At 43.3% G+C, this 27,782-nt stretch overlaps 1 protein-coding gene across 1 annotated transcript in view; it reads right to left on the bottom strand.

Annotated features, from left to right (window-relative positions):
• Positions 1-27,782, bottom strand: part of ncanb (neurocan b) — a 342,495-nt gene that overhangs the window by 167,438 nt on the left and 147,275 nt on the right. The window contains exon 10 of the mRNA XM_052475091.1: positions 20,043-20,159. Within this exon, the coding sequence (XP_052331051.1) occupies positions 20,043-20,159 (117 nt within the window). The remainder of the gene's footprint in view (positions 1-20,042; positions 20,160-27,782) is intronic.

Genomic DNA, 27,782 nt, shown 5'->3' with positions numbered 1-27,782 from the left:
ATGTGGCCAGGGCAATAAATTGCAATGTCCGTACTGGGAGACGTCTAAGACAGCGCTACAGGGAGACAGGACGAACAGGATCGGTACATCCGAACAACACACCTGCGGGACAGGTACAGGATGTCAACAACAACTGCCCGAGTTACAACAGGAATGCACAATCCCTCCATCAGTGCTCAGACTGTCCGCAATAGGCTAAGAGAGGTTGGACTGAGGGCTTGTAGGCCTGTTGTAAGGCAGGTCCTCACCAGACATCACCGACAACAACGTTGCATATGGGCACAAACCCACCGTTGCTGGACCAGACAGGACTGGCAAGAAGTGCTCTTCATTGACGAGTCTCAGTGAAGTCTCATCAGGGGTGATGGTCGGATTTGCGTTTATCGTCAAAGGGATATGAGCGTTACACTTAGGCCTGTACTCTGGAGCGGGATCGATTTGGAGGTGGAGGGTCCATCATGGTCTGGGGCGGTGTGTCACAGCCTCATCGGACTGAGCTTGTTGTCATTGCAGGCAATCTCAATGCTGTGCGTTACAGGGAAGACATCCTCCTCCCTCATGTGGTACTCTTCCTGCAGACTCATCCTGGCATGACCCTCCAGCATGACAATGCCACCAGCCATACTGCTCGTTCTGTGCGTGATATCCTGCAAGACAGCAATGTCAGTGTTCTGCCATGGCAGCGAAGAGCCATGAATCCCATTGAGTACCTCTGGACCTGTTGGATCGGAGAGTGAGGGCTAGAGCCATTCCCCCGCAGAAATGTCCGGGAACTTGCAGGTACCTTGGTGGAAGAGTGGGGTAACATCTCACAACAACAACTGGCACATCTGGTGCAGTTCATGAGGAGGAGATGCACTGCAGTACTTAATGCAGCTGGTGGCCACACCATATACTGACTATTACTTTTGGTTTTGAACCCCCCTTGTTCAGGGACACATTATTCCATTTCTGTTAGTCACATGTCTGTGGAACTTGTTCAGTTTATGTCTCAATTGTTGAATCTTGTTATGTTCATCCAAATATTTACACATGTTAAGTTTGCTGAAAATAAACGCAGTTGACAGTGAGAGGACGTTTCATTTTTTGCTGAGTTTAGTATGTACGTACACAACGAAGGAGGTTGGTGGCACCGTAATTGGGGAAAACGGGCTCATAATAATGTCTGGAATGGAATAAATTAAATGGTATCAACACATCAAACACATGGTTCCCAGGTGGTTGATACCATTCCATTGACTCCATTCCAGACATTATTATGAGCCGTTCACCCCTCAGAACTTCTGTGCTGTTGCCTTGTGTTCTATAGATAGATCAATGAACCATTGATATTGGTTCCAGCCTAGTGTATAAAAGAACGTCTATTTGCTAACATCACAGATTGTTATTTAGTTTATACAGTAGATGCATACGCTTGTTCATTGGTACGGACATAGAAACTAACCTATACAGATGTAGGATTTTCATTTGATCTCTCTGTTGCAGGAGAACTAATTTACACTTAAACATTTCAGACTTTATTTTCCACTATGAAAACTGTTTCAACCGCTACAAAAATGTCCATAAATTATAATCCACATAATATTTCACATTTCCTGTCGCTGCAGGATTATTTTCCTGCTTTAGCAAATTGGCTCAAATAAAGATCTATATCTGTAGAAATGTAGATTTAGTAGTCCTAAATTCAAAATCCTATTGATTTAAACTGTTGTTACTCTAACTCAACCACACCTAGAGTATTCACGTTTATTGCGTTTAATGCATGAAACCTGTTTTCCAATACCGAGAATAACAAAACATAAACACTAATCCTGAGTATGATTCAGGCATCAATTTAGTATATTAATCAATAAAGAAATTGAACAGCTAGTCATTTACCACAGACTGGGGTGGTCAACTTGTATGAATAACACCCATAGGTTCAGAGTGGAGATCTGAGGGCAGTGTTCTGACCATTACTGTGTGTGTGTGTGTGTGTGTGTGTGTGTGTGTGTGTGTGTGTGTGTGTGTGTGTGTGTGTGTGTGTGTGTGTGTGTGTGTGTGTGTGCATACGTGAGTGCGAGCATGTGTGTAAGAACGCGACAGAGAGTGAGTGTGTGTGTGTGTGTTTCAGCCAGACCGACAGGTCCAAGCTGCTGTTGACAGGGATAATTCAACACACACACATGGGACTGTGGGAAAACCTAATGAGAAGAGTATGTATGTCACAACATGTCGTGTTCTCTGACAGTCAGCCTATCTCCGGTCACTGTTCTCTGACAGCCAGCCTATCTCTGGTCCCTGTTCTCTGACAGCCAGCCTATCTCTGGTCCCTGTTCTCTGACAGCCAGCCTATCTCTGGTCCCTGTTCTCTGACAGCCAGCCTATCTCTGGTCCCTGTTCTCTGACAGCCAGCCTATCTCTGGTCACTGTTCCCTGGGAGATGAGGCTTGGTCAGTGGCCTGTTGTCATTTCCCAGTCCCACATAAACAGAGGTCTGTGGCCCTAAAGCCATGCAGGCACCAGTCAGTCAGTCAGTCAGCATCTACCTGCCGTCAGAGACAGGCTGGCTGGAGATACTGAGCTGGCTGGCTGGAGATACTGGCTGGATGACATGGTTGTTTTTCTAGAAGAGAAAGGGTTCTCAATGAGTTACCTGGCTAAATAAATGTTTCAAAACATTGGAAAGTGGTGGGAATATTCTTGCTGACTCCTTCTCCTCCTTTCCTTCCCCAATTGACTCCCTCCTTTTACTTTGGGACATTGAGTACCCCTAGGGACAGTGATTTAGAAATGTCCCCTGACAGCCACTGTCTCAGCTGCCACCCAGAACTGTGATGATTACCAGGGTTTACCAGGGGTCAGCTCCACTCTAAATGACTGATCTACTGTATCATACATCTACAGCAATGCAGAAACACCTTTCTGATTTTAATGTAGAACAGTTCCCTCGGGGGAGGAAATGGAGGGCTATTCTCTACCTCTGCTATTTCTGACATACTTTAGCAAAAATAAGGGAAATAATCCCTCTCCTGTAAGAATCGATGAATCACTGGCAATGGGAAAACTTAGTGGGTTAGACTATATACTGTAAGTAGATCGTTTTGAGTGGTGTGAAGTTGTGGAGTACAGTGTAGGCTACAATGCAGAGGTTTATAACGAAGTCATTTTCACAGACGTTTCTACTTCAACACCTGATTGATCCACTTCAGAGCTACTGTACCTCAGCTCCACCTCAACTCACCTGGCTTTGGGCTGATGCTTCTTATCGCTCTTTTTCGAATCATCTCTCTGCTCTCGGGTCATCTTTCTACATTCAAATCTTACATTAGAATGAATTGACAATACTGACGAAGGATCAGCTCCTAGAAAGATATTACAACCTACGGCTGCAAATATTGAGGTGGCTTATTCTAATGCTTACCCAATAAAATGCGCTAAATCACCAATTTGGTACATCATTGCGCACATGGTAGATTACACATCATAAAATATACTGAGACACATTATAGAAAGTAGCCTACAAGTAGCAAAATAGAACTCAATTGATTGAACATGAAATGTATTCCAATATTATTGAAAAAGGCCTATAGCCTACTGTTGATATTGAAATGCAGTCGTCTCAGTTTTCATTTGAAACATATTTTTATACATCACTTGTTTGTATCAATTGCAAAGACATTGGCAACTTTGTAGTGTAGTCATTTTTCTTCTGAAGTTATCGGCGAATAAGTGGATGGTGTTGGCAGATGTTAGATTCCAATGGTTTTGGGAAACAGCTCAGAGATTTAACAATGCTCCTATGAAGGTTCTAAGATGCTTTTGGGAAACTGGGCACTGGTCTGTTGTCATGGAGATAAGAAGGCCTCCCCTGATTTGTGTGTATGTGTGTGTGGCCATAGAAAAAGCAAATTAATCTCCAGGACTGTTTACAGCACATTGAGCAACAGTGCGCTACACACACACACAACACACGCAGGCGCACACACACACACACACACTAGAGGTCGGCCGATTAATCGGAATGGCCGATTAATTAGGGCAGATTTCAAGTTTTTTTTCAAGTTTTCATAACAATCGGAAATCTGTATTTTTGGATGCCGATTTGTCGATTTTTTTACATTTACATTTTTTACATTTTTAAAATGTATTTTTATACCTTTATTTAACTAGGCAAGTCAGTCAAGAAAGAAGACATTCTTATTTTCAATGATGGCCTAGGAACAGTGGGTTAACTGCCTCGTTCAGGGGCAGAATGACAGATATTCACCTTGTCAGCTCGGGGGATCCAATCTTGCAACCTTAAAGTTAACTAGTCCAACGCAATAACGACCTGCCTCTCTCTCGTTGCACTCCACGAGGAGCCTGCCTATTACGCGAATGCAGTAAGCCAAGGTAAGTTCCTAGCTAGCATTAAACTTATCTTATAAAAAACAATCAATCATAATCACTAGTTAACTACACATGGTTGATGATATTACTAGATATTATCTAGCGTGTCCTGCGTTGCATATAAACTGACTGAGCATACAAGCATACAAGTATCTAAGTATCTGACTGAGCAGTGGTATGCAGAAGCAGGCGCGTAAACATTCATTCAAACAGCACTTTCGTGCGTTTTGCCAGCAGCTCTTCGTTGTGCATTGCGCTGTTTATGACTTCAAGCCTATCAACTCCCGAGATGAGACTGGTGTAACCGAAGTGAAATGGCTAGCTAGTTAGCGCGCGCTAATAGAGTTTCAAACGTCACTTGCTCTGAGCCTTGCAGTGGTTGTTTCCCTTGCTCTGCATGGGTAACGCTGCTTCGAGGGTGGCTGTTGTCGTCATGTTCTGGTTCGAGCCCAGGGAGGAGCGAGGAGAGGGACGGAAGCTATACTGTTACACTGGCAATACTAAAGTGCCTATAAAAACACCCAATAGTCAAAGGTTAATGAAATACAAATGGTATAGAGGGAAATAGTCCTATAATTCCTATAATAACTACAAGCTAAAACTTCTTACCTGGGAATATTGAAGACTCATGTTAAAAGGAACCACCAGCTTTCATATGTTCTCATGTTCTGAGCAAGGAACTGAAACATTAGCTTTCTTATATAGCACATATTGCACTTTTACTTTCTACTCCAACACTTTGTTTTTGCATTATTTAAACCAAATTGAACATGTTTCATTATTTACTTGAGGCTAAATTGATTTTATTGATGTATTATATTAAGTTAAAATAAGTGTTAATTCAGTATTGTTGTAATTGTCATTATTACAAAAAAAAGCAAAAGAAATCGTCCGATTAATCGGTATCGGCCTTTTTCGGCCTCCAATAATCGGCATCGGCGTTGAAAAACCATAATCGGTCGACCTCTAACACACACACACACACACACACACACACACACACACACACACACACACACACACACACACACACACACACACACACACACACACACACACACACACACACACACACACACACACACACACACACACACACAGCATTCCATCTTATTCTCATTCTGCAGGACAGAAAGCATGTCCTCTGCCTCTCATTGCACACAGGAGTTCGGAGAGGAGTGAGTGTGAGTTTGTGTGGCAGCGGCCACTGCAGACTGAGAAGATCCAATCAGGGGTGTGTGAGGCTTGTGATGGAGGGTGATTGGGGTGGATCAGGTGATCACGTCGCCATGAGAGATGAGGGCGAGAGGCAGAGGTAGAGTAATGAGGTGTGGCAGCAGGTGGAGTAAGCCAATCACACTCCTTTAAGAGTCTCAGCGCCCCACACACTCATATCAATCTGACCATCAATCACACAGAACACACTCGCAGGCATGCACACACGCACACACACAAGCAGGCGTGTACACACACGCACACACACAGACACACATATTTTATATTTGCATTTAAGTTATTTAGCACTCTAATCTAGAGCGACTTACAGTAGTGAGTGCATACATTTCTCGTACTGTTCCCCCGTGGGAATCAAACCCACCACCATGCTCTACCAACTGAGCCACGTGGGACACACACTCCAGGGCGAGATTCTGACTGAAAGCCTCACAAACCGTCTTGGAAATTACCATTCACTTCTTGAATTAACTGCATTGAAATGGAACTGACCAAAATCCATCTAGGGGCATTATCCTCCTACACCCAGTGCTCCCACCCCCACAAAGGGCTGTCCTTTGTGGGCTAGCTCTCTCCAGACCCAGGCTCTCTGTTCCACAGCCAGGGGACCAGGTCGGGTTATGGGCTTGGGCTAAGGTTGAATATTTTCCCAGTATTTTACAAATGTTCCATCCCGAGAATAAATCACTTTTCTCCAGGGTAACCCGGTATTTCCCACCAAATCCGTAAGTGCCATTCAAGAGCAAATAAAGCATATAAATAGGTCTATGTCTGGATTTGTTTAGAGCTTTGATCGAAAATTCAATCCTGATGCTACCTGAGCCTGATGAGACATACATCAAATACATTTTATGAGCCCTACATGAAATACATTGTATGAGCCTTACATGATTGTGCTGTTATCCAATACATATATGATATAGGCTACTGTACATTATTATACACGACAGAAAAACATAAAAGCTCATAGCTATATGCTATCTTAGGTAAATAAATTAAACTAGCTTCAGTAGCCTAATCTTTTAGAGTGTAAACTGGAATACTGTACTGTATTGTATTATACTATATTATATGGACTGGAATTACGCACATCTTTCAAACCATGATAACGCAAGGAGAGATTCTGGTACAAGTATAGGATAGTAGATGTGATTTTAATTTTGAAATATAATAGGGCCTATTTGTATAATTAATGTTAGCTTACCTCCTCTTTCTCTCTCTATTGTTGCTTCATTCCGTCCTTGCTTTCAACAGTTACATTTGTTTAAGTTTTATTGTTATCAAGCAAAGCTTGATTTTGGAAAAAACTTAGCAAGATAACTATCTTCTAAATTAGCAAACCAAATGCACAACTGCAGAGTATTTAGCACATTTTAGATTGTTACCTGTCAGGATTTGGCCAGGGTTGTTCCGGTTTTTGGTCACTAGATGCCCCCATTGTGCCTTTTGACCTTTTGTTTTCCCTTGATCCCCTTTATTATTTGCACCTGTGCCTCGTTTCCCCTGATTGTATTTAAACCCTTTGTTTTCCTCAGTTCTTTGCTCTGTGTTTGTATGTTAGCACCCAGCCCTAGTACTCTGTGAACTCTTGTTGATCCCGGTGGACTCTCTTGTGGAATTCTGTTTTTTGTTCTTGTTTGTTTGTTTTTGAGTATCTTTTGAGGCTTTTTGTGATATACCTTCCACCTTGTGGATTTACCTTTTTTGTCTTGGAGGATTACCTTTGTTCTTGTGGAATTCCATTTGAGCTTGTGGAGTTACATGTTTTCCTGAAGAACTTCACTTTTTACTTCATTAAATACACCGTCTCAAATACTGCTGTGTCTGCCTCTTCTTCTGGGTTCTGCCGACTATTCGTGGCTCAGTTGGTTAAGTGACTGTTTCTCACTCCGGAGACCCGGGTTCGTAACCGGGTCCTGACATTACCTTAATAGTTTTAAAATACCTAGCCGGCGAACATGTAGCTGTGAATTCCATATTGTAACTAGATCACCTGGTGCATGCTGCACGACAGTGATTGACTCACAAGGCTCCAGTCTCTCGTCGTTGACTGTGTTCGAGAGGATCAAAACCGCAATATACTTGTATCATGGGCAAATTTTGACTGACTTATCTACAAATAATCATGTTGTTATTTATGACGCAGGGTGATTTGTAAATTAGTCAGTCGGATTGCACAAGTTGACTGCATGTATTTACTTAAAAAGTAGTTACAAATATTCAAATGTATTAAAAATATTCAGTTGAAGTCAGAAGTTTACATACTTAGCCAAACACATTTAAACTCCCTGTCTAAGGTCAGTTAGGATCACCACTTTACTTTAAGAATGTGAAATGTCAGAATAATAGAAGAGAGAATAATTTATTTCAGCTTTTATTTTTTCACATTCCCAGTGGGTCAGATGTTTACATACACATACATTTAGTATTTGGTAGCATTGCCTTTATATTGGTTAACTTGGGTCAAACGTTTCAGGTAGCCCTCCACAAGCTTCCCACAATAAGTTGGGTGAATTTTGGTCCATTCCTCCTGACGGAGCTGGTGTAACTGAGTCAGGTTTGTAGGCCTCCTTGCTCGCAAACACTTTTCCAGTTCTCCCCACACATTTTCTATAGGATTGAGGTCAGGTCTTTGTGATGGCCACTCCAATACCTTGACTTTGTTGTCCTTAAGCCATTTCGCCACAACTTTGGAAGTATGCTTGGGGTCATTGTCCATTTGGAAGACCCGTTTGTGACCAAGCTTTAACTTACTGACTGATGTCTTGAGATGTTGCTTCAATATATCCACATCATTTTCCATCCTCATGAAGCCATCTATTTTGTGAAGTGCACCAGTCCCTCCTGCAGCAGAGAACCCCCACAAAATGTGCTTCACGGTTGGGATGGTGTTCTTCGGCTTGCAAGCCTCCCCCGTTTTCCTCCAAACATAACGATGGTCATTATTGCCAAACAGTCCTATTTTTGTTTCATCAGACCAGAGGACATTTCTCCAAAAAGTACAATCTTTGTCCCCATGTGCAGCTGCAAACTGTAGTCTGGCTTTTTATGGTATTTTGGAGCAGTGGCTTCTTCCTTGTTGAGAGGCCATTCAGGTTATGTTAATATAGGACTCGTTTTACTGTGGATTTAGATACTTTTGTACCTGTTTCCTCCAGCATCTTCACAAGGTCCTTTCACACCAAATTACATTCATCTCTAGGAGACAGAATCCGTCTCCTTCCTGAGCGATATGACGGCTGCGTGGTCCCATGATGTTTATACTTGCGTACTATTGTTTGTACAGATGAACGTGGTACCTTCAGGTGTTTGGAAATTGCTCCAAGGATGAACCAGATTTGTGGAGGTCTACAATATATTTTCTGAGGTTGGCTGATTTCTTTTAATTTTCCCAGGATGTCAGGCAAAGAGGCACTGAGTTTGAAGGTAGGCCTTGAAATACATCCACAGGTACACCTCCAATTGACTCAAATTATGTCAATTAGCCTATCATAAGCTTCTAAATCCATAACATCATTTTCTGGAATTGTCCAAGCTGTTTAAAGGCACAGTCAACTTAGTGTTTGTAAACTTCTGAACCACTGGAATTGTGATACAGTGAATTATAAGTGAAATAATCTGTCTGTAAACAATTGTTGGAAAAATGACTTATGTCATGCACAAAGTAGATGTCCTTACCGACTTGCCAAAACTATAGTTTGTTAACAAGAAATTTGTGGAGTGGTTGAAAAATGAGTTTTAATGACTCCAACTTAAGTGTATGTAAACTTCCGACTTCAACTATATACCCCAGTATACGGTATACACGGTATACCACCCAAACCTAGGGCCAATGATATTAATAGCCCTGACTTCATTAATGTTTCAGGCTCAATGACAGGAGCTAGTGTGAGAGGAGACGGATGCACCACCGGGTACATTAGTAACAGACAGGAAGGGTTGGAGGGGAGCTCTAAAGGACTATCTAAACACAATATCCACATTATCACTTCATATAGACTAAAGTACACAACAGTTGCATGCAGCGAGGCAAGAGCAGAGTATGTGTATGTGTGTGTGTGGGGGGGGGGGGGGCAACTAGACAGAGGGGGGCAAGTAGAGAGGGGGGGGGAAACGAGAGAGAGGGGGAAACTAGAGAGAGGGGGAAACTGGAGAGCGAGAGGGAGACAAAGAGAATGAGAAAGGAGGGAGAAAAAATGAGAAGAAAGAGCGTCAGGGTAAAGGAGAGAAAGAGGGAGAAAGAGAGAGAGGTAAGTGGGAGGTACAGGGAAAACTCACAATACAATCACTCTCTCAGAATGAGGACAGAGAGCACGGGAAATGGAAATGAAATGAAATTGTGTACACTCCTGTCAAGCATCAAACTTCCAGGAGGACATTGACATTGCTCAGCGGTGGGACATAGAAAGTTGGGATTCAATTTATTTTCTTCAAATTGACCCGGAGGGATGGTAAACCCACATCAGAATTTGTTTGTCAGTCATTTTGTGTGATTGTTTAGGTGTGAAGGGAGAGTAGGGAAGTTGTCTACATTGCTCAGTTCACCGGAAATTTTACTCATTCTCTGCTCTCCTGTATAGTATCAATAGGAAGGGGAGGATGAGGAAGAAGAGGGCAGGAAGAGGATGAATGGGAGAAGAAGGAAAAGGGCAGAGGGCCGTCAGAGTGTGTGTCTCTACGGCCAGATTGCAATGCCAGTCTGCAGCACACAGTTATCTGTTCTCATTTATCAGAAAGAGGGAGAGTGAGAGGAAAGAAGAGAGAGAAATAAAGAGACAGAAAAAGAGAGGGGGAGACGAGAGATAGAGACAAAGAGAAGTCAAAATAATTTCCTCATTATCTGCAGCGTTGACAATCCCCCTTCACTATCCCTGTCCAGAATAACTAAAGACAATCACCCACCTCTTCCTTCATACTTCACTCAACTCTGCTTATGCCCCAGAACAAACCAATAAAATATTGATTGCATGTAACAATTCCTCTTTCTCTCTCTGCAAGCTAAATAAGTTTAATGGACAGAATCTCAGTCTTCCTTAATGCACCCGCGGTCCTGTCTTTTTACACACATCCTTCTTTAAAAAAAGTGACAGCTCACCCAAAATAATTATCCTACTTCTTTTGACCCCAGTTTTGAGATTTTTTGCATTTTCATCTGTACATCCCAAAACAAACCTAATTTGAACAGATAAATCCGTTACTGTCTCAGAACTAAGCTCTGTTTAAAAATCTGCCCAGCAACAAGTTCTTAGCTACAGTATACAGCCAAGGCGCAAGACTCCACTGTCTTTGGGAAGTGTGACAGCTTAGTGGATATACACTCCACAAGGCCGACTTCCTCTCTGGGGGGAACGCAATGAAAAGAGCCCCCAAAAAATGACTCCACCCACGTGGACACACACGCGTTGATTAACGGAGTGGAGCTTGTAGCGGCCTTTAAGTGTCTGTGACAGTTTGCCATGAGTGTTGCAGATACAAAAATACCATGACTAGAGTTGATCAGTAGCGGTGTGTGGGTAAAATCACTGGGGAAGCCAAGCCAGAAAAAAATCCATATTGCAACCTATGTGTTGTGATAATTGTGGTGTTTGCTCTATAACCTGTTAGTTCATGTGATTTGACACTGTGATATATAGGCCTAAAGGCTGAGACACTAAGAAGACACAGTGGCAGAATACATTTAACCACACATTTATTTCATTACAAAACTGGAGAGCAACATCTGTCCGGCGGAGTCCACAAAGCATATTGCATGTAACAAACAGTTAAATGACCTACAGCATTGTCTAGCAAGTTAATGTTTCCCACATTTATGGACGAGTTACCGCAATTCGCAAAGAAAACAGGAGCTGCCTCTACTATTCCAGCACCATTTTAACCTCAACATTCAACATCATCAAATCACCTATTCTAATACAGTGACAATTAAAAGTTTCCAAAAACAATTTAGTCCAATCAATATAAGCTAAATATCATATGGATGTCTATGGTACTGATTTCTGTGTGTGTGTGTGTGTGTGTGTGTGTGTGTGTGTGTGTGTGTGTGTGTGTGTGTGTGTGTGTGTGTGTGTGTGTGTGTGTGTGTGTGTGTGTGTGTGTGTGTGTGTGTGTGTGTGCGTGTGTGTGAGTAAGTAGAGTTTTTTTCTACTGTTGAAAAGCCAATGCCATCCTCCTCTTCCATGTTACCTAAACGTTCTATGACTCTGTCATACAGTACACACTTCGTTTTTGTTGTCCTAGGCTACCTAGCTAAAATGCTTGAATGCTAGCTTTAATTTAATAGGCAACAATTAGCCAGCTAGTTAACATTAGCCTACTACATCTAGCTACATATGGAACTCCCATCCTCTCAGACCAGAGGCACAATGTATGAATTTATGGTTGATCAGAATCACCATTATACTCATTGGCCAAAATGGAGAATTAAGAAAAACAAAAGTCCAAATTCCTATCTCCATCCATGGCTAATGTAGTAAAGGGACAATTTTAGCTAGCAAGCCACTGGAGGACAACACAACGAGATGCAACAATTCAAGATGTATTTTCTGTCAATGATGTTTGGCTTGATGTAATTTGATTAGTGTGAAGCCAAATCCAAACTGTCTTCCCTTGGCACTTTTTTTTGGTGCGCCAGGACCACTCACAGTTGAGCTCCCTCAGTTAAGTTTGATTTGCTATCATTGTATAATTTTTTATCAAGGGAGGCCAAATGCTCGCTGGCTTCCCTTGCATTCAATGCTATGGGCGGCAACAATATCATAGTGTTTTTGACCAGACAGCATCAGATAGATGGGCTTCACATCTATCACACCTCTCTCTAATGTCAATATTGCTTGTCTACTGCTGTTTCTGTTTGTTCTTATCATGTTATTTCACTGTAGAGCCCCCAGTCCCATTCAACATGTCTTAGATAGCTCCTTTGTCCCACCCCACACAAATGCGGAGACCTCACCTGGCTTAATTGGTGCCTCCAGGAATAATGGCCTGAATCTATTCTACCATGCCCAGAAATATGCCCCTTTTGTTCCCAACGCACTACATGACAAATTCTTCTAGCCTTTAGCCGTACCCATATCCTAGTCCTCCTCTGGTGATGTAGAGGTTAACACAGGCCCTGTAGCCCCCAGTACTACACCTATTCCCCAGGCGCTCTCATTTGTTGACTTCTGTAACTGTAAAAGCCTTTGTTTCATGCATGTTAACATCAGAAGCCTCCCCCCTATGTTTGCTTTATTCACTGCTTTAGCACACTCTGCCAACCCTGATGTCCTAGCCGTGTCTGAATCCGGCTTAGGAACGTCACCAAAAATTCTGAAATTTCAATCCCAGACTACTACATTTTCCGTGAAGATAGAACTGCCAAAGGGGCAATCTACTGCAGAGAGGTGCAATCTACTGCAGAGATAGCCTACAGAGTTCTGTCATATTATCCAGGTCTGTGCCCAAACAGTTCAAACTTATACTTTTAAAAATCCACCTCTCCAGAAATAAGTTATTATAACTTGTAGACCACCCTTAGACCACCCAGACCAACCTTAGCCCCCAGCTGTGCCTTGGACACCATAGGGGCGGCAGGGTATCCTAGTGGTTAGAGCGTTGGACTAGTAACCGAAAGGTTGCAAGTTCGAATCCCCGAGCTGACAAGGTACAAATCTGTCGTTCTGCCCCTGAACAGGCAGTTAACCCTAGGCCGTCATTGAAAATAAGAATTTGTTCTTAACTGACTTGCTTAATAAAATTAAATTAAATATGTGATTTGATTGCCCCCCATCTATCTTCAGAGTTCGTACTGTTAGGTGACCTAAACTGGGATATGCTTAACACCCCGGCTGTCCTACAATCTAAACTAGATGCCCTCAATCTCACACAAATTATGAAGGAACCTACCAGGTACAACCCTCAATCTGTAAACATGGGCACCCTCATGGATATCATCCTGACCAACTTTCCCTCTAAATAAACCTCTGCTGTCTTCAACCATGACCTCAGCGATCACTGCCTCATTGCCTGTGTCCGTAATGGGTCCGTATTCAAACGACCACCCCTCATCACTGTCAAATGCTCCCTAAAACACTTCAGCGAGCAGGCCATTCTAATCGACTTGGTCTCATCCCGTCAGTAGAGGATGTCTGGTTGTTCTTTAAAAGTGCAATCCTCACCATCTTAAATAAGCATGCCCCTTTCAAAAAACGTAGAACTAAGAACAGATATAGCCCTTGGTTCACTCCAGACTTGACTGCCCTTGACCAGCACAAAAACATCCGGTGGCGTACAGCATTAGCATCGAATAGCCCCCGCGATATGCAACCTTTCAGGGAAGTCAGGAACCAATACACACAGTCAGTTAGGAAAGCAAAGGCTAGCATTTTCAAACAGAAATTTGCATCCTGTAGCACTAATTCCAAAATGTTCTGGGACACTGTAAAGTCCATGGAGAATAAGAGCATCTCCTCCCAGCTGCCCACTGCACTGAGGCTAGGAAACACTGTCACCACTGACAAATCTACGATAATTGAGAATTTCAATAAGCATTTTTCTATGACTGGCCTTGCTTTCCACCTGGATACCCTGTGGGGGGTACAGACCTGGCCAACAGGTCTGTACCCCCCACAGCAACTCGGCTTCCTATTTCACAACAAAGCCTCCTTCACTCATGCTGCCAAACATACCCTCGTAAAACTGACTATCCTACCAAACTTTGACTTCTGCGACGTCATTTACAAAATGGCCTCCAACACTCTACTCAGCAAATTGGATGTAGTCTATCACAGCGCCATCCGTTTAGTCATTAAGCCCCTTATACTACCCACCACTGCGACCTGTATGCTCTCGTTGGCTGGCCCTCGCTACATATTTGTTACCAAACCCACTGGCTCCAGGTCATCTATAAGTCTTTGCTAGGTAAAGCCCCACCTTATCTCAGCTCACAGGTCACCACAGCAACACCCACCCGTAGCATGCGCTCCAGCAGGTATATTTCACTGGTCACCCGTAGCATGCGCTCCAGCAGGTATATTTCACTGGTCACCGGTAGCATGCGCTCCAGCAGGTATATTTCACTGGTCACCCGTAGCATGCGCTCCAGCAGGTATATTTCACTGGTCACCCGTAGCATGCGCTACAGCAGGTATATTTCACTGGTCACCCGTAGCATGCGCTCCAGCAGGTATATTTCACTGGTCACCCGTAGCATGCGCTACAGCAGGTATATTTCACTGGTCACCCGTAGCATGCGCTCCAGCAGGTATATTTCACTGGTCACCGGTAGCATGCGCTCCAGCAGGTATATTTCACTGGTCACCCGTAGCATGCGCTCCAGCAGGTATATTTCACTGGTCACCGGTAGCATGCGCTCCAGCAGGTATATTTCACTGGTCACCCGTAGCATGCGCTCCAGCAGGTATATTTCACTGGTCACCGGTAGCATGCGCTCCAGCAGGTATATTTCACTGGTCACCCGTAGCATGCGCTCCAGCAGGTATATTTCACTGGTCACCCGTAGCATGCGCTACAGCAGGTATATTTCACTGGTCACCCGTAGCATGCGCTCCAGCAGGTATATTTCACTGGTCACCGGTAGCATGCGCTCCAGCAGGTATATTTCACTGGTCACCCGTAGCATGCGCTCCAGCAGGTATATTTCACTGGTCACCCGTAGCATGCGCTACAGCAGGTATATTTCACTGGTCACCCGTAGCATGCGCTCCAGCAGGTATATTTCACTGGTCACCGGTAGCATGCGCTCCAGCAGGTATATTTCACTGGTCACCCGTAGCATGCGCTCCAGCAGGTATATTTCACTGGTCACCCGTAGCATGCGCTCCAGCAGGTATATTTCACTGGTCACCCGTAGCATGCGCTCCAGCAGGTATATTTCACTGGTCACCCGTAGCATGCGCTCCAGCAGGTATATTTCACTGGTCACCGGTAGCATGCGCTCCAGCAGGTATATTTCACTGGTCACCCGTAGCATGCGCTCCAGCAGGTATATTTCACTGGTCACCCGTAGCATGCGCTCCAGCAGGTATATTTCACTGGTCACCGGTAGCATGCGCTCCAGCAGGTATATTTCACTGGTCACCCGTAGCATGCGCTCCAGCAGGTATATTTCACTGGTCACCCGTAGCATGCGCTCCAGCAGGTATATTTCACTGGTCACCCGTAGCATGCGCTCCAGCAGGTATATTTCACTGGTCACCCGTAGCATGCGCTCCAGCAGGTATATTTCACTGGTCACCCGTAGCATGCGCTCCAGCAGGTATATTTCACTGGTCACCCGTAGCATGCGCTCCAGCAGGTATATTTCACTGGTCACCCGTAGCATGCGCTCCAGCAGGTATATTTCACTGGTCACCCGTAGCATGCGCTCCAGCAGGTATATTTCACTGGTCATCCCCAAAGCCAACACCTACTTTTGCCGCCTTTCCTTCCAGTTCTCTGCTGCCAATTACTGGAACGAATTGCAAAAATCACTGAAGCTGGAGACTTCACCCTCACTAACTTTAAGCATCAGCTGTCAGAGCAGCTTACCGATCACTGCACCTGTACACAGCCCATCTGTAAATGTTGCTCTTTTGCACCCCAGTATCTCTACCTGTACATCATCATCTGCAAAGCTATCACTCCAGTGTTAGTAGCTAAATTGTCATTATTTTGCCACTATGGCCTATTTATTGCCTTACCTCCCTAATTTTACTACATTTGCACACACTGTATATATATTTTATATTGTGTTATTGACTGTACGTATGTTTATCCCATGTGTAACTCTGTGTTGTTTTTTCGCACTGCTTTGCTTTATCTTGGCCAGGTCGCAGTTGTAAATGAGAACTTGTTCTCAACTGGCCTACCTGGTTAATTAAAGGTGAAATAAAATAATAAATAAAAAATAGATGCCACTGGAGCTGACATGATTCCTTGTCAGAGAGAGCCTACATGCCTGTCCTACACAATAGATTTCTATTAGAAAGTTCCACATTGTATACTGTATGCATTCTTTACAGGTGTTGGACTTTACTATTAGTCTACGCATTTAAAGGTACCGATCCCCACCTATTGTCTACACACAGTTATGTATATTGGAAACCAATAGAATATTTATAAGATTTATGTACAGTATATAGTGTGTTATGGCCGTTTCCCCCTTGGGAAACTCCCACCTGACACCCCACCTGACCCTGTGTCTCCCCAAGTCCCCAACCCTTCCTCCTTCTCTCTCTCCCCGCAGAGCGATTCTCCCCTCATCTCATTCATGTTTGAGTGATCCAGCAGAAACGGAGCCCATGGATTACGCAGATCCTCTAAACGCCACATCCCCAATAGGCTCTGGGGATAATCTCTGAGCAGCTTTAGCTTCTCCAACTGCAATTCAACAGCCCTGTTTCCAGTGAATCATCATTTCTCCCATTGTAGTATGCAGAGGGAAATACAATTGTATTATTGCAGTGTATGTGGCTCTGCCTCGCTTGGTAGTAATAAAGTAATGATGCATGATAATGACCATGAAAAATCACTGATAAAGACTCAATCACACAGAGCAGGAGAAGCAAATGGAAGTTCTAGTGTACAAATGGAGTTCTAGTATTCAAATGGAGTTCTAATGTACAAATGGAAGTTCTAGTGTACAAATGGAGTTCTAGTATTCAAATGGAGTTCTAATGTACAAATGGATGTTCTAGTGTACAAATGGAGTTCTAGTGTACAAATGGAAGTTCTAGTGTACAAATGGAGTTCTAGTGTACAAATGGAAGTTCTAGTGTACAAATGGAGTTCTAGTGTACAAATGGAAGTTCTAGTGTACAAATGGAGTTCTAGTGTACAAATGGAGTTCTAGTGTACAAATTGAAGTTCTAGTGTACAAATGGAGTTCTAGTGTACAAATGGAGTTCTAGTGTACACATGGAGTTCTAGTGTACAAATGGAGTTCTAGTGTACAAATGGAAGTTCCAGTGTACAAATGGAGTTCTAGTGTACAAATGGAGTTCTAGTCTACAAATGGAGTTCTAGTGTACAGGCGGTTTGGAAAATAATCCTGCAGCAACAGGAAATGTGAAATATTATGTGGATTATAATTAGGCAAATAAAGTCTGACATTATAAACTTTAGAATCCTTTTTAAACCTCGAACACAGGAACATTCTCAGCAACAGAAGAGTGATCAAATTAAGATCTGACATCTGTAGAGAAAAGGTAACGTTAGAACAAGAAGTGTGTGTAGAAGCATTTCACTACACCCACAATAACATCTGCTAAACACGTGTATGTGACCAATAACATTTGATTTGAAGAGAGAAAGCCAGACAGCAAAGAAAGATAAAGACAAAAAGAAGACAATCCTCTCATCCTCAAATGGAGAGAACGTGATGTTGAGTTATTACAAATGTGGTCAAGGGTTTGCAGTAATATGCAATTAACCTGATTGCCTTTGGCTGTAATGAATATGTCAGAGACCACAGACAGACAGACAGACACCCTATCTGCTGCAGACACAAGCTGCAGGAAACGAGCAGCAGCCAAAGCCAATTACCATCCACAGTCCTGCAGGAGGTTTTCAAACTGAGCACAAAACAAGACAATAACCATACACAGAATGAACCGACAACATGAAATGCATATTGAACATTTTTTATTCTACATTTTAAAATCTCCAAATGAATCCCTTTTGTTTTTATTGCAAGATACAATGAGGAATATCTGTTTTATATTATTAATATTGACATACACAATATGGTCTATGTCACAACAGATTCTAAGAGATCCCAAACTAGCATAACAAATCATATGTTATTCATCGTTTAACATGCATTTATCAGGACTTATTGACGTGGCTGTAGTGTTGATTAATCACTGATGCCTTTAGCCGATATTAGTTAAGGATGATCCCCAAATCGAAGGCTGCCGCCCTCAGACAGACAGTGTGTGTGTGTGTGTGTGTGTGTGTGTGTGTGTGTGTGTGTGTGTGTGTGTGTGTGTGTGTGTGTGTGTGTGTGTGTGTGTGTGTGTGTGTGTGTGTGTGTGTGTGTGTGTGTGCGTGTGTGTGTGTGTGTGGTCAGTAGATGGCTGATTGATAATCAATACCTCCCCTCTTAACCTCTGACCCCTCGTCTGTGACTCCTCTACATAAGCAGTGACCTGGGAAAAGCAATCCCTCCCCATTGACTTTGCATTTCTCCTCTCCCATACACAACAGTGTCACACAGCTCCAACCTTTAATCTCCTCAAGTCCTCACTGAGCTCCTATCCCATCAGTGCAGACATCTGTCCATCTTCTACAGTCACAGCTCTCACTGCAGTACAGAACACCATGGCACGGTGCAACTAAGACTCGCTCCTTCACACACATACACACGCTACTGTATCACTGTTCCCAACCATTATTACCCTACATCCTTGACTGAGCCCATGTTCTCTTTACAGTCACACACACCTCAGTGTGACACAGCACTGTGAGTGTGCAGCAGGGTACAGCCTAGCTCAGTGCTGACTGGCTCAGTCTCTTATCACACAACCCAGTGGAGAGATGAGCTGCCTGGCAGCCTGCCAGTGAGAGAGTCACAAACATTCAGCATCTTACTGTCACAGACTGCTGGCTCTGCCTGGTCTTACAAAGCACACTCACAGCAACCCCAGTCACACACATTCACTGTTAGAGTCTCACTTCTGAGCACGGAAAACACCCACTGCACAAGCACGGAAGACACCCACTGCACATGCACACGCACACACACACACGTGCAACTCAGAAAACACCATACAGACAAAGTACACACACCTCTGAAAACACCACACACCCTCCCCATTCACACTCTCTTTCACAGACTGCCGCCTCATCCTCACCTCTGCAGGCAGGGAACAGCAAGAAACAGGAACCTGGGCACAGCAGGACCATGCAGCTAAACTTCCTCATGCAATAACTGACTGTGCCAAAGGGTCATGAAATGCACTGTAGCAAGGTCTGACTCCATTCAAACGCATTGAGAACAACTTGTACCACACCTGTACCACCTATACTGGACATGTACTGTACCATTCATGTGAGGCATTTTACTGTGTGCTGATTATGTTAATCAGTTAGAGTTAAACAGCACCCTCTGTGGGGCGGGTTGAACTGGATGCTTCCGGTTTTCAGGGGATATTGAAGGAGTGCCTGTGAAGCAACTTCAGCTTTTTGACTATAACACTCCATCTCAACTCCTCCACATTTACTGGATTGGTTGAACAGCACAGAAGAGAACCTCCCGCTACAGTTTTTTTTCTCTCGTCAGGACCAGAAATAAAGCTCAGGTGCTTCTTGTACGCTTTGCAACGTAAGGTTAGTTAAACAATAACACTGAAATGAGTTGAAATGGATGTGAGAACAAAGGGATAGGACAGAGACAGTCCTTCTGAAGGTCTTAACCTCTGCCCTTTCTATTGTGAACTTTAACCCTTGACCCCACTCACCGATCTCACAGCTCTCTCCGGAGTAGCCCTGGGGGCAGTAGCAGCTGTAACCGTCGCCCTCCTGCAGACAGCTGCCTCCATGCAGACAGGGGCTGGTCTGACATGGGTTGTCCTCAGCTGCAGAATGGAGACATGGCAGGCGGGTTAACCAAGGGACTCACATACTCACACACACAGACACACACAGGCATGCACACACACACACACACATACAGTTGAAGTCGGAAGTTTACATTAACTTAGGTTGGAATCATTAATACTCATTTTTCAACCACTCCACAAATTTCTTGTGAACAAACTATAGTTTTGGCAAGTCGGTTAGGACATCTACTGTCTGCATGACACACGTCATTTTTCCAACAATTGTTTACAGACAGATTATTTCACTTATAATTCACTGTATCATAATTCCAGTGGGTCAGAAGTTTACATACACTGAGTTGACTGTGCCTTTAAACAGCTTGGACAATTCCAGAAAATTATGTCATGGCTTTAGAAGCTTCTGATAGGCTAATTGACATAATTTGAGTCAATTGGAGGAGTACCTGTGGATGTATATCAAGGCCTACCTTCAAACTCAGTGCCTCTTTGCTTGGCATCATGGGAAAATCAAAATAAATCAACCAAGACCTCAGAAGATACATTGTAGACCTCCACAAGTCTGGTTCATCCTTGGGAGCATTTTCCAAACGCCTGAAGGTACCACGTGAATTTGTACAAACAATAGTACGCAAGTATAAACACCATGGGATCACGCAGCTGTCATACCACTCAGGAAGGAGACGCGTTCTGTCTCCTAGAGATGAACGTGCTTTGGTGCGAAAAGTACAAATCAATCCCAGAACTGCAAAGGACCTTAAAGTAAAGCGGTTTGCAACTGCACATGGAGACAAAGATCGTATTTTTTTGAGAAATGTCCTCTGGTCTGATGAAACAAAAATAGAACTGTTTGGCCATAACGACCATCGTTATGTTTGGAGGAAAAAGGGGGAGGCTTGCAAGCTGAAGAACACCATCCCAACCGTGAAGCAGCACAGGGGTGACAGCATCATGTTGTGTGGGAGTGCTTTGCTGCAGGAGGGACTGGTGCACTTCACAAAATAGATGGCATCATGAGGAGGGACAATTATGTGGATATATTGAAGCAACATCCAAGACATCAGTAAGGAAACTTGGTGGCAAATGGGTCTTCCAAATGACAATGACCCCAAACATACTTCCAAAGTTGTGGCAAAATGGCTTACGGAAAACAAAGTCAAGGTATTGGAGTGGCCATCACAAAGCCCTGACCTCAATCCTATGGAAAATGTGTGTGCAGAACTGAAAGCGTGTGTGAGCAAGGAGGCCTACAAACCTGACTCAGTTACCCTGACTCTGTCAGGAGGAATGGGCCAAAATTCACCCAGCTTATTGTGTGAAGCTTGTGGAAGGCTACCCAAAACGTTTTACCCAAGTTAAACAATTTGAAGGCAATGCTACCAAATTCTAATTGAGTGTATGTCAACTTCTGACCCACTGGGAATGTGATGAAAGAAATAAAAGCTAAAATAAATAATTCTCTCTACTATTATTCTGACATTTCACATTCTTAAAATAAAATGGTGATCCTAACTGAACTAAAACAGGGACTTTTTACTATAATTAAATGTCAGGAGTTGTGAAAAACTGAGTTTAAATGTATTTGGCTAAGGTGTATGTAAACTTCCGACTTCAACTGTATATATACTTGTGAGGACTTTTTGAGGCCCAACAAATGATTCCCATTCAAAATCCTATTTTCCCTAACCCGTAACCCTAAATCTAAACCTAACCCTAAAACTAACCCTAACCTTCACCCCTAAACCTAATCCCAACTCCTAACCCTGACCCTAAACCTAACCCCTGAGCCTAAAATGTGACCCGATTCAGGAAACAAGGCCTATCTCGCAAGTCACGACTTCACAGGAGAGCCGTTTGAACATAAAAAAAAATGTTTTAATCAAAATGTGTTTTTTTGGCAGAAATGCCTTCTTGAACTTGTGAACTTTCATATGCCTTAATAACGACCTTGCATGCCATCTGTAAATACAAATAAAATTGTTACATTTTGAGCGTTGTTGGTTAAGCCACAGAAAAGGGTAACAAACTTCCCACTAGCCATGAATGGCTGAGATAATGCGTGGGCTGGACATGCCGAGAGAGGAGTTTGGGTTGGCCAGCCGTATAGAATGCTTCTGTCTATTTGAGCTCGTCAGCCTGTGTGGGTAATCCTGGTGAACACAGCTTTAAAAACAATATATTGTGTAGTGGAGCTACATAAGTGTTGCCCTCCACTTTCTGGAGGATCAAGTTTTTAAATCAGTGGTGTGAGAGCCGATTTGGACATATTTGTATAAAAGACTGAACATACGGAGCTCCATGTATATTCGTGAAAATATATTAAATATTAATGTACATGATGAAATATTTGGTACGTACCTTTATGATTTATATTTACCCAATTGGGATATATTCATTTGTTAGTGTAACTCAGTCCCCCCACCGCCCCTCTTGCCTATTCATTGTATTGTGATAAGTGTGTTAAGATAAAGGCAGGAAGTTGGGCCTTCGGGGGAGGGAGTCCTTGCTAGATGCAGGAGCGGTATAGTTTTTTGACCATACAGACATACATACAGGTCATAATATGTATTTTCCATATCAAGTATTCTATGCTTTAAGTTGATTGGAGAATCACTTATTTGTTAGATATAAGAAGAATAAACATTTTTGTTGCACCATATCCCTGGATGTCATGGAATGTTTGGCCGTTTGGAAACCTTGAGTGTGGACTGTATGCGTACCAAACAACCCCGCTTCAGGCTTGGGCAGTGGCTATGGTAAAGAGGAAAGGAAGCCACTACAAGTGGAATTAGAGTATGATAGCTAAAGAGATGGAGAAAACACCTGTCTCTGGATTACATTTTCAAACTAAGGGCAACTGTGGTATGGAATTCCTGACAGGGAGACACATCCATCATGCATGATGATGAATACAGGTAAGATAGTCTAGCATTAGTTAGCTACATTTTCAGATATTACACATTTCTAATTTTGACAGAAAGTGGTCTCATTTCAAGCTAAAGTGTACTGTTAGCTAGCTAGCTAACGTTAGCTGACTGGCTCCCTAGCTGACGTTAGTATTCGTTTCTCAGAGCTGTTTGCTTTTCTAGTGCTTTTCTAATGTTAGCTAGTAGGTTGGTTAGCTCCCAGCACTGTGGCATTGTAGGCACTTTGTTCATTGTTGTTTAACTAGCTAATGTTCGCTGGCTGGCTTGTTAGCTAACATTACGTGACGTGTGTACAACACCCTTTGGATATGGACGGTGTCAATAAACGTCTCCAAAGAAGCGTAATGAACTTGTTGCCAGCAAAGCTGGTTAGGCTGTTTTCATGTTATCCAGAGGTAAACAAATCATTGACCAGACTGTCAAGTGTGCGCTCCAAGAGCGTAATGAGATGGGTGGAGCTAATGCTTAAGAGGGTGTGAACGATGCTGAATGTATGTAGACAAAGTGCTCTTCACTAGATACCAAAACATTCAAAGGCGATTTTCTCAAAAGTGAGTTTACAAGTTTATCAACTTTCAAAGCAGAATTACTTTCCCATTGTTCCTCAAATGCAGTGTATAATATACAATGTCGTAGGTATGAGTCACTACTTTTATCCAATGTAAAAAACACCATTTCAAATTTTGCTAGATAAGACCGAATCCAGGTGGTGAGTCACAAATAGGCTTTTTACGAGTGAGGACTTAGTTAGCTGGTTTACTATTCTTGAGAACCTTTGGTGCTCATGAGTATAGTCAAATGTGCACGCACACACACACACGCACGCACGCACGCACGCACGCACGCACGCACGCACGCACGCACACACACACACACACACACACACACACACACACACACACACACACACACACACACACACACACACACACACACACACACACACACACACACACACACACACCCACACACACACACACATATGTTAACCAGCACATAACCAATGGGTCCGGTTTGGATTTGTTCACCAAATACACTGCCACACTCACCATCCCAAGCAGGGCTAAACAAGCCACTGTCAGAGGTGTGTTTCTCTTCAATTATGTTGGTATAAGAAGGAAGTACAATACCTAATCCTTCCCCAACTAAAAGAAAACCATTCCATGCCTCTGTGGCTTTCTCTGATATAACCTTTAGCTATTGAAAAGCTTTACATTGAGAAACAATAGTGAAGATAGATAGACAATCTATCTGACAGGTCCTCAGAGTACTTCACTCTCTCAGTCACACCCTCCTCTCTGTTCAAGAGAGCAAGAGCGACAGGAGACCACGAGAGAGAAAGACAGAGAGAACGAGAGAGAAAGAGAGAGAGAGAAAGAGAGAGAGAGAGAGAGAGAGAGAGAGAGAGAGAGAGAGAGAGAGAGAGAGAGAGAGAGAGGGAGGGGGAGGGAGGGAGGGAGGGAGGAGACAGACAGACAGACAGACAGACAGACAGACAGACAGACAGACAGACAGACAGACAGACAGACAGACAGACAGACAGACAGACAGACAGAAGAAAACCCGGCAGTGTGTCTGACTTTCTACAAGGTGACAGATTGGCTGCTGCTCTGTCTGTCTGCCCACTGTTTATCATGACGGATGCTCGACAGGGGGGAGGACAATGTGTGGCGCCTGCCCCGCTTGCCTGCCCGCCCACATCCCTCTGATGAGCCGGGTCCTCATAAATTACCTGATCATTATCCAGTCAGGCACACTCGTGGCCGCCTCTTTTTATGGTACATTACTGAGTCGTTGCAAGGTAATAAACACGTTTTATTTCGCAAGGCTATAACTCCAAGCGCTGTTCTTCAAGGGAAATGTTTTGGAGATAAATGGTGAGATAGAGGAGATTAAGTCGTAATTAGAAGGACGGTGCTGGTGTTTGGCAAGGACGGTTGCACAGCTGTAGGTGTTAAAGCTTGTTTCGTGGCTGTGTGGAGAGCTTGCTAGATTAAGTGTGGTTTTATTAGCCAATCCAGATAGGTTTCCAGGCGAAGACACAATCTGACAGGGCATCTAATGCACTGCATCTGTTCTCCAGCACTATAATACCCAGGCTAACTCATCTGTTCTCCGGCATTATAATACCCAGGCTATCACATCTGTTCTCCAGCGTTATAATACCCAGGCTAAGTCATTGTTTTCCAGTGTTATAATACCCAGGCTAACTCATCTGTTCTCCAGCATTATAATACCCAGGCTAACTCATCTGTTCTCCAGCGTTGTAATACCCAGGCTAACTCATCTGTTCTCCAGCGTTATAATACCCAGGCTAACTCGTCTGTTCTCCAGCGTTATAATACCCAGGCTAACTCATCTGTTCTCCAGCATTATAATACCCAGGCTATCACATCTGTTCTCCAGCGTTATAATACCCAGGCTAAGTCATTGTTTTCCAGTGTTATAATACCCAGGCTAAGTAATCTGTTCACCAGCGTTATAATACCCAGGCTATCTCTTCTGTTCTCCAGCATTATAATACCCAGGCTAACTCATCTGTTCACCAGTGTTATAATACCCAGGATAACTCATCTGTTCTCCGGCATTATAATACCCAGGCTATCACATCTGTTCTCCAGCGTTATAATACCCAGGCTAAGTCATTGTTTTCCAGTGTTATAATACCCAGGCTAAGTAATATGTTCACCAGCGTTATAATACCCAGGCAATCTCTTCTGTTCTCCAGCATTATAATACCCAGGCTAACTCATCTGTCCACCAGTGTTATAATACCCAGGATAACTCATCTGTTCTCCAGCATTATAATACCCAGGCTAACTCATCTGTTCTCCAGCATTATAATACCCAGGCTAACTCATCTGTTCTCCAGCGTTATAATACCCAGGCTAACTCATCTGTTCTCCAGCATTATAATACCCAGGCTAACTCTTCTGTTCTCCAGCATTATAATACCCAGGCTAACTCTTCTGTTCTCCAGCGTTATAATACCCAGGCTAACTCGTCTGTTCTCCAGCATTATAATACCCAGGCTAACTCATCTGTTCTCCAGCATTATAATACCCAGGCTAACTCATCTGTTCTCCAGCATTATAATACCCAGGCTAACTCATCTGTTCTCCAGCATTATAATACCCAGGCTAAGTCATCTGTTCTCCAGCGTTATAATACCCAGGCTAAGTCATCTGTTCTCCAGCGTTATAATACCCAGGTTAACTCATCTGTTCTCCAGCATTATAATACCCAGGCTAACTCATCTGTTCTCCAGCATTATAATACCCAGGCTAACTCATCTGTTCTCCAGCATTATAATACCCAGGCGAACTCTTCTGTTCTCCAGCGTTATAATACCCAGGCTAACTCATCTGTTCTCCAGCATTATAATACCCAGGCTAACTCATCTGTTCTCCAGCATTATAATACCCAGGTTAACTCATCTGTTCTCCAGCGTTATAATACCCAGGCTAACTCATCTGTTCTCCAGCATTATAATACCCAGGCTAACTCATCTGTTCTCCAGCATTATAATACCCAGGCGAACTCTTCTGTTCTCCAGCGTTATAATACCCAGGCTAACTCATCTGTTCTCCAGCATTATAATACCCAGGCTAACTCATCTGTTCTCCAGCATTATAATACCCAGGTTAACTCATCTGTTCTCCAGCGTTATAATACCCAGGTTAACTCATCTGTTCTCCAGCGTTATAATACCCAGGCTAACTCATCTGTTCTCCAGCATTATAATACCCAGGCTAACTCATCTGTTCTCCAGCATTATAATACCCAGGCTAACTCATCTGTTCTCCAGCATTATAATACCCAGGCTAACTCATCTGTTCTCCAGCATTATAATACCCAGGCTAACTCATCTGTTCTCCAGCATTATAATACCCAGGCTAACTCATCTGTTCTCCAGCATTATAATACCCAGGCGAACTCTTCTGTTCTCCAGTGTTATAATACCCAGGCGAACTCTTCTGTTCTCCAGCGTTATAATACCCAGGCTAACTCTTCTGTTCTCCAGCGTTATAATACCCAGGCGAACTCTTCTGTTCTCCAGTGTTATAATACCCAGGCGAACTCTTCTGTTCTCCAGTGTTATAATACCCAGGCTAACTCTTCTGTTCTCCAGCATTATAATACCCAGGCTAACTCATCTGTTCTCCAGCATTATAATACCCAGGCTAACTCATCTGTTCTCCAGCATTATAATACCCAGGCTAACTCATCTGTTCTCCAGCATTATAATACCCAGGCTAACTCATCTGTTCTCCAGCATTATAATACCCAGGCTAACTCATCTGTTCTCCAGCATTATAATACCCAGGCTAACTCATCTGTTCTCCAGCATTATAATACCCAGGCGAACTCTTCTGTTCTCCAGTGTTATAATACCCAGGCGAACTCTTCTGTTCTCCAGCGTTATAATACCCAGGCTAACTCTTCTGTTCTCCAGCGTTATAATACCCAGGCGAACTCTTCTGTTCTCCAGTGTTATAATACCCAGGCGAACTCTTCTGTTCTCCAGCGTTATAATACCCAGGCTAACTCATCTGTTCTCCAGCATTATAATACCCAGGCTAACTCTTCTGTTCTCCAGTGTTATAATACCCAGGCGAACTCTTCTGTTCTCCAGTGTTATAATACCCAGGCGAACTCTTCTGTTCTCCAGCGTTATAATACCCAGGCTAACTCATCTGTTCTCCAGCATTAT

Source organism: Oncorhynchus keta, chromosome 22 (genome assembly GCF_023373465.1).
Source record: "Oncorhynchus keta strain PuntledgeMale-10-30-2019 chromosome 22, Oket_V2, whole genome shotgun sequence".
NCBI classification, from domain to species: Eukaryota; Metazoa; Chordata; class Actinopteri; order Salmoniformes; family Salmonidae; genus Oncorhynchus; species Oncorhynchus keta.
This window is presented reverse-complemented; position numbering and strand designations above follow the sequence as displayed.